At 47.3% G+C, this 10,966-nt stretch overlaps 1 protein-coding gene across 3 annotated transcripts; it reads left to right on the forward strand.

Moving 5' to 3' along the window:
• Window positions 1-1,267: 1,267 nt before the first annotated feature.
• Window positions 1,268-8,510, forward strand: LOC115097977. Of its 3 annotated transcripts, none has more exons than XM_029614200.1 (3): window positions 1,268-1,358; window positions 5,232-5,338; window positions 6,384-8,510. In XM_029614200.1, exons 2-3 carry the CDS (start codon window positions 5,323-5,325, stop codon window positions 7,280-7,282), a joined length of 915 nt encoding a protein of 304 aa, XP_029470060.1. In that variant the 5' UTR covers window positions 1,268-1,358; window positions 5,232-5,322; the 3' UTR covers window positions 7,283-8,510. The 3 variants fall into 3 exon arrangements, with proteins under 3 accessions (XP_029470060.1, XP_029470059.1, XP_029470061.1); XM_029614199.1 differs by having other exon boundaries at window positions 1,280-1,429; XM_029614201.1 differs by lacking the exon at window positions 1,268-1,358 and adding an exon at window positions 4,593-4,612.
• The last annotated feature ends 2,456 nt before the right edge of the window (window positions 8,511-10,966 follow it).

The raw sequence follows: 10,966 nt of genomic DNA on the forward strand, positions 1-10,966 counted from the left end.
CCAGGCAGGAACTGTAGCAAGAATCGGGTACTGGAACCAGGCAGGAACTGTAGCAGGACTCGGGTACTGGAACCAGGCAGGAACTGTAGCAGGCAGGCAGGAACCACACAGGCACTGCAGCTGGCAAGCAGGAACCAAGCAGGCACTATCACTGGCAAGCAGGAACCAAGCAGGCACTGTAGCTGGCAAGCAGGAACCAAGCGGGCAGTGTGGCAGGCAAGCAGGAACGGAGCGAGAAGCAAGGCAGCTCACTCTGGGGCACGACGCAACAGGGAACCGGGAGGTAAACCCGTTGCAAGGCAAAGACTGAGTGTCCGCGGCCGGCTTATCAAGGCCACGGTGTCTGACGTCAGGAACTGGGTGGAGTCACCGCTGGCGGGAAATGGCCTAGAAAAGCGTCCAAGTGGCGTGTGCGCGCGCCTAGAAGCAGGGCGTCCATGGGAAGCTTCCCGGCGGCACGGCCCCCATGGGAACACCGCCGAACAGGGCGCAAACCAGGCCTCCAGAAGCGGGAGTAGGTCCAGGAGCACGGAGGTAAGGGTCTGGTCGCGGCACTCGCGGCCAGAACCGCAACACAATAGTGGTTTAAAGCAGCATATAGGAAAGGGAAAAGCAACTGACAAAGGATTTTATTACCCAAGTCTGGGGATTTCTGAAGGTCATTATTCCTTCCACAAAGGCCAATATTATTTCCATGATTGTGCAAATGCGATGGTCTAAATTTGCTTTAGGAATTCTCAACCCAGTCCTTACGACACACCTAGCCAGTCAAGATTTCAGGATATACACAATGAACATGCATAAGAGAGATTTACATACAATGGAGGCAAGGCATGCAAATCTGTCTCTTGCATGCTCATTGTGGATATCCTGAAAACTTGACAGGCAAGGTGTGTCCCGAGGACTGGGTTGAGAACCCCCTGATTTAGGATATCTGTTCTGAAACAATGGAGGAGAGAGGTGCTTTATAGTAAATCTTATCAACTATTTCAAGGCTTTCCAAACCTGTCCTGGGGACCCCACAGCCAGTCGGGTTTTCAGGATATCCTAAATCAAGGGTTCTCAACCCAGTCCTCGGGACACACCTGTCAAGTTTTCAGGATATCCACAATGAATATGCAGTCCAGCCTGGTCAATGGTTTGGTTGGAAGACTGTTGGTACTGCTGTACCATCTGAGGGTGTGGAGAGCAGTAGGACCCAGGGGAAGGTGCAGCTCCCGGGGAGAGGTTGGGGAGTGCTGTGATTGGTGAGTGTCCTTCAGCTGTACGGGTGTGTACCTGTCCGCATTCAGCAGGCATCAAGAGGGGTTGTTCACTTAAGAAATAGCACAGTCCAAGCCCAGAAGGAGCACGGTGGGGTGAGTGGCAGCACAGTTCCTTCTCCTCCTCTTTGGCTTTCCTCCTGCAAGTGATGGGTACATAGGGTTGGGTATGTGCTTGCTTTCTAAATTGTTTTTAATTGTCTGACCAGAGATTGCCAATGCTTTAAAAAAAAAAAAAAAAAGTGTGTAGTAAAACGTGTTTGATGCTGCCTATGGGTAAACTGAATTTGTCTGTGTTTGTCAGTGGAACTAGTATTCATATCTGGTTACCTTAGGAAGTTGAAAAGGACTTCAGAAAGACCTCGTGGTTTTTAACTTGTTACATGGGAATTCCTTAGGTTGACTGCAGAATCAGCTTGCCACAGTCCTTAGGGCACCTTCCTATACAATGTGTTTGGGAGCTAGTTTCAAATCAGCAGTTTATAAACCCTGAAGATGACAGGTTTTCCTTCATTCTGGAATATATTTAAATTGGTTTGAATTGAAATGTATTTTAAGGAAAGTTGTTTTTTTTTTTCTTCAAATGTATACAGTAGTGCAGAGAAGTAATGGAAGAAAGAAACTTAGGTATTGAGTTGGGGGGTCTTGGCTCTTTTTACATCTGTGTCTGACTTCTGTAGAGTTAGTCCAAACTACTGCTAATAGCCAGCAGGGGTCCGGGTCTGGCAGAGTAGGGTCTCAGATTCCGCGGGGCTTGGTCATAGCCACAGTTCCTAATCTCTGCCTGGGGCCCACTCAGGAACTGTGAGTCAATAATGAGACCCTTTTCCACAAACAAAATCATAATGTTTGACTGTTTTTATACCATGCAAGCTGTAAACAAACTGTCTTTCCTTCCAGGCTGCACAGCCATAGGACCCCTTATTTCAAGACTAAAATTCCTATTAGAATGCTGCAGTAGATAAAATCAAAAAATCAATTTGGTCTGGCTGATCTGTACCCAGCCTTAAATTTTCCCAGAGATGTTGCTAATACTTCAGGGAGAATCACCGAGGGCTGTGTAGCCAGTCTAGATAATTTTGGTCTTAAAATCATTTATTCTTAGTCTTGAAAAAGCTACCACAATTTTGTTATGGCATTTCCCCCACAATGCTGCCTGCCCTGCAGTGGTATCTCTGGATTACTGCCTCACCCAGATCAACCTGAACAGGCCGGTTCAGTCCTGGCTTTTTTTTATTCATGGAGCTGTAGTCCTCCTTTTCTGTAGGGAAGTCAGAACTACAACTCCATGCATGCAGTGGAGCAAATCTAGGACTGGATCAGGCTGAGGCTAACGTAGAATGTAGCAATCTTTAGGTATTAACCTGGAGCAGCTCTGACTACTGCACTGAGCCTTCCCACTGCACTTCTGTCTGGCCTGTAGTGGTATCTCCATGGCCCAGCTCCTGACCAGACAGGGCTGGGGTCAGGGAGCGATATGCTGAGCAGAATTTCCATGTTCTCCTGTGCAGGGACTCGAGCTTGCCTCTGCAAATTCTTCCTGTTGCATGCATGACAAACCTATTTCTGAAAGGGATGCCTTAATTGCTTTGATATATTTTAATGGCTTTAGAGCTAATCAGTTTTAGCCTTGCCTTCCTGTACCAGTATGTTAAACAGTTCTGTGAATCTAAATGTAAACCTGCAGAACCTGTTAGCTGGAATTAATTGAATGCTTTATAGCTCCCGTAGCAACATTGCCTCTCACCTACAGCTCAGGCCTCTGGGAGTCTGACTGGGGGATGTGAAGGCTGATTTACATTAGGCACCGTACCTTTTAATTATGTTATTAACCCCATATATCTTAACCCAAGTTAATTCGACCTGTTCATTGTAAGACATTTACTTGTCATTGTTATTGTTGAGAATGTAAACCGAATTGATCAATAATTCTGTTATTGGAAAGTCGGTATAGAAAAATGCTAAATAAATAAAATAAATAAATAAATGTTAAGGATGTGTTCCAGGTCACAGACTTGTGAGGACTGATTCCAAAGTTCATTTTATCATTTTTACCTCTTAACCAACTCCACTCCCCTACTCCAGCCTCTACCTAGTGGAAGATCCAAGTAAAGAAAGCTTTATAGGAGGAACCTGATAACAAGGGGCAATGCCTCTGCACAATAACATCCTGATTCCAGATCTCTTATAAAAAAAATTGTAGTATTTTTGTGACTTTGTCCTATCTTCATCAGATCTGTCAAGAAACAAGAGGGGAATTAGCATTGGATAACTCCAGTGTTTAATAATGGAGATGCCATTGCAGTGGTCGAGATTAGAAGTGATGCTGGTGGGGGGTAGTAAGGTGCCACTGCAGTGGTCTAACTCAGAGGAGGGAGGAGTAACATCGCTGTGTGTAAGCAGAAACTTCCCGGTTAGACTACTACTATTTCACACTCTTATATAGCAATACTAAACACATGCAGTGCTGCACATAGGAGAAGGTCCCTGCTGCGTGGAGCTTACAATCTGGTCAAGACAAGCATACAATACATAACGAGGGAATGGGATGTGCTTTTACAGTAATGAAATGTCGTGCCTTATACCCCAGGTAGAATGTTTGTCTTTGTTCCTTCCTGTTCTCACCCTTTCCTACACAGCTCCTAATGAGCCAGCTACTCTGACTTAACATATCCTGTACTGAAAGTAATTTAATACCTAGTTTCCTTTCTGTATGCCCATCCGTGCTGCTTTTGGCACAGGTGGGCAAATTTCAGCTTGGGGAAGGGGGCTCTCTCTCATTGCCACGAGAGACCGAGGTGCGAGAGGGAGACCATCTCCCAGAGAGGAGGGACTTCATACTTCCAGCCCCATGTAGTACCCGTGACCCATCTGGTGAACCTGGTGGCAGCAGGAATAACCTGTCTGACAACTTCTTCAGTGGCTTGAGCCCAATTGTAGGATAAAGGTCTTCAGCAGGGAACAGCATTTAAGGAGAGCCCCATCTGGGCTCAGGGTTTGCTCTGCGCACTTCTTCCATGTTCCAGCCTGTATTCTGATAGCACTATGAGGTTCACTTAGATGCTAGCACTGTATGCTATAGCGCTATGAAGCTAAGTATAGCAGTGATGGAGAGGAAGGGACTATAAAGTAGAGCAGGAGATGTGGTCTTTATCTGCCATCATGTTCTATGTTTCTCTGTATAATAACAGACCCTCCTTTGGTCCAAGAACTCGGGAAGGTGCAGCGGTCTGAGCCTTAAGATGCTGTGTTCAGTGAAGGGCTCCACTCCTGACTCGGTGTAAAAGTCTGAAGAAAGCTTTCTTGCCTTGCATCTCCCTGGGCCGGGGGCTTGAGCTTCACTGCTGGAGGTGGGAGTGTGGGGAATTCTCTGCTTGGAAGGTTTTCTCCCTCAGTGGAAGGGACACTGGGGAACTGTTACCGCAGACAGGGAGCCAAACTCCCCTCTTCACGGAACTCTGCATCTGCTGAGGCTCAGTGTCAGTACTTCCCGGCCCTTTATCCTTCAGAGCTAGGGAAAAGAGGAAGCGGGTCCCAGAAGCAGACCACCAACGCTCCCGCTCCTGGGGGGGAGGTACACAGCTATTGGCTCACTCTTTACCACTGCTTTTGAAATACTGCAGCCACCTTTATAACACATCAAGGGTGCAGACACTCTGTTTCCTGCACGCGTGCCAGTTTGCTTAGGAATCCACTGTGTGTCTTTGCTGGGTCTGCTTCCTGGTGGATCTTCCTTTCTCTTATTATACAGACTGTTCTCTGGGTTGGGGATAGGAGCTCATGGTACACAGCATATTTGGACAAATCATTCCCTTTTGTCGCTTCTGGAATTTGGGGGTAACCGATATACAGTGAGTTGTAGGGTGAAGGATAGAGATGTAGCTCTATTCCTCCAGCTTGACTTTTGCAAACCTGCCACACATCTTTCTTGGGGAGTTCTTATGCTGTCAAATGCATCTCATTGTACAGATCACCACCAGCTGGAGTGACACTATCCATGCTGGAGACTTCAGAGGCTTGGCGGGAGCCCTGACAGGACCCACAGACTCTCCAGGAAAACATGTCAATAGTACAAAGTAAGTGACACAGTTCCTAATATAATAATCTTGACTGAAGGTGTGTTTTGGTGACTCAAGCGGATGCATTGTTTATAGGCACGATGGTGTCTCAGAAGTGGTGAGCAGGACACACTTATTAATGAGTGTGATCAGGGCTCATTAATAAACTCATGGACTGAGTGCCGTTGAAGGCTGAAAGTAACAGCATGGCAGTAGGAATAGCAGGAATGGCCGGGGTGGAGAGTGGTAATGTACACTTCTCCAGCATCAATAGCTGGAGACAGCTGGGAGTAGCCTACAGAACTGCAATAGCAAGAGTGGGGTACTGGAGGTTTGGTATGTTCTGGACTTTTTCATGGGGGCATTAACAGAAGCTCAGGTTTAAAACTGGGAGAAGCAGGAGATCCAGCTTTTCAAAATGACTGGAGCGTGCCAAATCGAAAACAAATTACCCCTCCCTCCAGGGGTGACTCAAGGAAATCTGCTGCCTGAGGCAAGGGATGAGATGGGACACCCACTCTCACCGGGGCCTTCATTTTCACCGCAAGCGGGACGTGCTCCACTCGTGGCACGCTGGGGTCTCCTCCATCTCTGCCATTTTCTGCGCAGAAAATGGCAAAGATGAAGGAGACCCCGGCTGTGCGGGGGGGAGGCAGCCACTAGAGGAGTTTGGGGGGCAGTTTTTTGCCGCTTCCACAAGCTTGCCACCTGCAGTGGCCGCCTTACCCTGCCTCGTTATAAACCTGCCCCTGCCTCCCTGGACCCAGTGAAGGAGTTTGCTCAATCCTGGGGAAGCTCAAGCACCCACTGCACTTTTACAGCTGGTACCTATGAGAAGAGGGGGTAAGGAGCAGATACAAGGGTGGGGGGAAGAGATACTTTTGCAGAGGGTATGGTTGGGGCATGTTCCTTCTGGATGTGCTGAAATATGGGCATGCCCCAGGGATGAAACAGAGTGTCATGCTTTCGCTGGCACGCACATCTATGGATTATTCAGTCTATAGCTGGCCCGCGGCTGTCTGGAGCTTTTAACTGACTTTGTGACGTGATTATTGGTTTTCAGAGCCAGAACACCAGGCCAGCTCATGGCAGGAGCATATGCTAAGGAAGGAGGCAGGCAGCCGACGTCAGCTGCTGCTGGAGCCAAAGTATGCAGCCTGGAGGGCGGAGGAGCTCACATACAGGGCAGGTTGCCTTCCCGTGGCAGGACCAGAGGAGTCTGACTTCCTGTCCTCTGTGAGCCTTGCTGTCATTCTCCTCCTGGTTTTCATCTCTGTCTCTTCTGTACTGGTTTTCGCTGATGCACACCCTTTGCCAGTAACCACCTGCTGGCCCTCTGCTGTCTGCCACAGGATTTCCTCCCTCGCTCGCCTTCGACTTCTTTTCCCGAGCCAGTCGGAGACCTTGTGGCGGATGTTAGAGCTCAGTCTTGGAAATCAGTGGCAACTGCCTGACCTTCCTGGGGGACTCAGGATCCCTTTAGCAGCTGTTGGACTGGGAGAGTCAAGAAATACAGTCTTGTGCTTATCTAAGAACCTCATTTCACAGCTATCGGTGGCAGACCAAATCCTGTTCCCAGCAGTAGGGAGCAAACTGCTGGATTTCAGCCCGAGTGAGCTGTACTGGGGGCCATCGGCAGAGGTGGGGTCCCATCTGTTGTCTGTCTCTGTTGTGGGTATGAGGCAGGGTCATGCAGCTTATGGGATTAATGTGGCCCTGCACCATTCTCTTGCTGCAGGCCCTGCTGTCTGGAGGACCATGCTGGGCCTTTCTCCCAGCAGCGTGGACACGGTGGAGCAGAGCTGGCTGCAGAATGTGACTTCCAGCATTGTCTCTCTCCTGCTGGAGCGCGTTGGGAAAAATAAGAGAGTCCCAGAAGGGCTCTGGGTAATGGGTCTGGGTCCCCTCCCTGTGCTTTCCGTAGAACCGGAGCCAGCTTTGGAAAGGGTTTTTTTCTGCTGAGGGTTTGGAGATAGGCACTGGGTTCCCTGAGGCCAAATTCAGTGGGAAAGTTCAGGTTGACAGAGGTAGGGCTGGCAGTGGAAGAGTTGCTGGGCTTTTGCGGAGGGCCCGATTAGCCTTCCTCTATCCTTCGGGATCCTGCAGCGATGAGGCAGTAAAGGGACACAGCATGGGGAACCTTGCCTGGAAGTGTGCCGGTAAATTTAAATATGAATTGTTGTACTTCTAAACCACATGTATTAGAGAAGACAAATGCTGATAATTACAAAAAAACAATGTTGTAAGCATGCCACAGCAATGCCTAGTGTCACACTGTTTATCACTTTCTCTGCGTGTAGCACACAGAGAACCGACCCCCTCCCCCATGATTAACTTCTCAAGAGAAGTATTACCATCTATTGTCAAAGCTTGTGCTGTTATAAGAGGGAATACCAACAGCTTCCTGAAGTCAGTACTAACCCTGGCTGCAGCAGCCTGTTACCCTCACCAGTTAATCTGGCACACACCGAGGCTGTCTGCCCAGGCAGGAAGGACTCATCTCCCTGGGCGCTGGCATTGCGAGAGACCGTGCATTACCTGCAACATGGATGGGAGGAGGAGCGTCTGAGTGCGGGCTGCCACGCTGCTATCTGGAACCAGAAACGGGCCAGGCTGAGAGTGAGTGAGTGGCTGGTTTGGCATCCCCTGCCTAATGGGGGTGTGGAGTGCTCTTCCTTCTTGCACTCCCAACCAGAGCAATGTGGGGAAATATGAGAGCAAAGGCAAGAATTGAATAACCTATAGTAAATGACAACAGATAAAAACCACAAATCCAAATCAGTGGTACAACTGGTCAATCTTAATTAGTATAATTCTTTAGCCAAATGTATATGTGGGCCCCTTACTCTAAGGGTCTGTATTTCAGCACAGACTCTAATGTGGTATAGGGTCACCTTACTTTTATTACAACACCTTTTTTTGTTTAGTTTTTTGTTCATATGTTAAAATTATTATCTATATCTCTAAAGTCTCAATAGAGCACTTAATTGTTACGTCTCACCTCTGGCGCAATGTTAAGAGATACAAGAGGAAAAGTGATACTCATCCAATCCAATCTTGGTTAGCATCCCGACACGATCGTGTTTCGGACAGAGTCCTGCCTCAGGGGGTTTCCTTCAGTATCTACATTCATCGTTCGAGAACACCATCCATTGTTAAATGTTGCAACGTCTCAGACGGGCTTGCGCATGATTAAGAAGAACACGAAAGCCAAGAATACAAGAAGGGCAAGACATTGCAACATTTAACAATGGATGGTGTTCTCGAACGATGAATGTAGATACTGAAGGAAACCCCCCTGAGGCAGGACTCTGTCTGAAACACGATTGTGTCGGGATGCTAACCAAGATTGGATTGGATGAGTATCACTTTTCCTCTTGTATCTCTTAACATTGCGCCAGAGGTGAGAAGTAACAATTAAGTGCTCTATTGAGACTTTAGAGATATAGATAATAATTTTAACATATGAACAAAAAAAGGTGTTGTAATAAAAGTAAGGTGACCCTATACCACATTAGAGTCTGTGCTGAAATACAGACCCTTAGAGTAAGGGGCTCACATATACATTTGGCTAAAGAATTATGCTAATTAAGATTGATTTGGATTTGTGGATACACACTAAGGTAAACTGGAATACAGTGGTTTTTTGGGTAAAGGGCTGTAACAGATAAAAACCAACATGGCCCATCCATGCTGCCTGTTTAAAATTTGTCCACCCTGGGCAGATGCACATACAAATTCCCAGCTACAACTCCACACCACCTCCCTTTCTCCCTGTCTTTTTATCTGTCCTCTTAACCCTTTTCCTATCACTGCCCTTCATATCTGTCCCATATATGCCGAAAACCTGTCAGGGATGGCCTCCACCACCTCAGCTGTTGACCATTTCAGGCTTTGCTCTCTTCAACACCAGTACTTAAGCCAACACACAGCCCCTCTTCTCTAGCTTATGCTGCATTGTAACAGGCACCTTTTTTTTCCTTTTCTGGAGATTTGTAAATAAATGCTTCTTCTTTTTTATGTAAAGTTATATGTGTTCTCACTCCAAATCTGTCTGCTCTGAAAAAGAGAATTTTTGTGTGGGGGGATTGTACGGGGCGGCAGTGCTGTGTGTGTAGAGGATGGTACGGAAGAGGTGCTCGTTTCATAATACCAAATGCAGAAAGGATACGTCCTGGTTTGTTTGGGGGGGGTTTGTATCCTATTTTCTCAGTGCAAACACAGTAGCAGGATTCCTAGGAGCAGGGCCAGATCTAGGCAAGTATCTAGGAGCCCCGCTGCTGCTCTTTGATTGCCGGGGACAAATAACCTCCATGCTCAGTCTTCTGCCTATGGTCGCCATAATCTGAAATCCATCCCTGCCCAGGTGTTCTGTTGCCTCCCATCCCAGTGCCCTAACATATCATACCACTGTCCTTCAGCAAGATGCTGAGCTCCTAAATCCATCCCAGAGGCCCCCTTTGTCCACGAGGGGGCACTGTGACCCTTTCTAGCACTGCCGCACTGGGAGGGATTCCTGCTTGAACAGGCTGGAGCATTTCTGTTGAGATTCAGATTATGAGAACTGCTAATTATGTTTGACAGTTTGGAAGAAAAAGCCTACGGTCTCTATATTTTTAGTTACAAATGTTAATTAAGCTGGGCGGCTTGGAAAGGAAGCATTTCTGCTGGTTTCTTACGGAAGGGCGAGAGCAGGCGGCAGAACGTGGCACCTGCTCTGTGTCACCCCAGCCTGCTGGCTCGGCCTTGGAGCAATGCTGCCTCGGGCCTTGGCGTTAGCATTCCTGGAGTTTGCACCACCTTTTCTAAAATAATAATAATAATGAGTTAAGAGAAACCCAGCAAAGCAGTTGGCCAGAAATTACACTGTGAAGTGAGGTATATGTTTGGAAGTACGAAGCTCCTATTCTCAGACCAAATATGCTAGACATACAGCACTCTCTTCCTTCTTTAAAAGACTCACTTTATTCTAAAACACTTCTCATCCTTTATTCAGGCCTGAGCTACACTGGTCTCGGTACTAGAATAGCAAGGTAATTCTCATTTATTTATAAACAAGAAAGTATTTACAACTGTACAGTCTTTGCACTATTTACAATGCTGAAATTGTTGCTGCCTGACCTGTGCTCCTTTAACATCCAGGTATTGCTTGCAGGTTACCCCAGGATGCTCTCCGGATCTGGGGGGGCTGTACTGCTCTTTTTCTCAGTCCCTGATTTCCCAGCTTGTGCTTCATTTATCGGAGTGTGAATTTTCCTTAATATTAAGGCACACTGAGCCAGCCATGTTTTGTGCTTTATAACTGTGGTGATCAGCCCATTGAGACTTACAGGGATGTAGCCCAATCGTATAGCTCCTATCCAGATACCCGGTACAGATACCTAATTGTTTTGTGGCCTTTGCCCATGCTGCATTACTAAAAGGGCGTCTCACAAACAGGTGCTCCACTGTTTCCTTCTGTGCGGTAGAGCTAGGATGGGGGCAGCTGTTACCCAAATTAACTCTCAGCCTCATGTAAGCATGGATACTGAGTCACCCTAGCGTTGAGAGCCATAGGAAGCCACAGGAAAAATAGTGGAAAGTGTTCTAAACATCAAAATCACAGAACATACAGAAAGACATGGTTTAATGGAACAAAGTCAGCAT

The sequence above is a fragment of the Rhinatrema bivittatum genome, chromosome 8 (assembly GCF_901001135.1).
Source record: "Rhinatrema bivittatum chromosome 8, aRhiBiv1.1, whole genome shotgun sequence".
Classification (NCBI taxonomy): Eukaryota; Metazoa; Chordata; class Amphibia; order Gymnophiona; family Rhinatrematidae; genus Rhinatrema; species Rhinatrema bivittatum.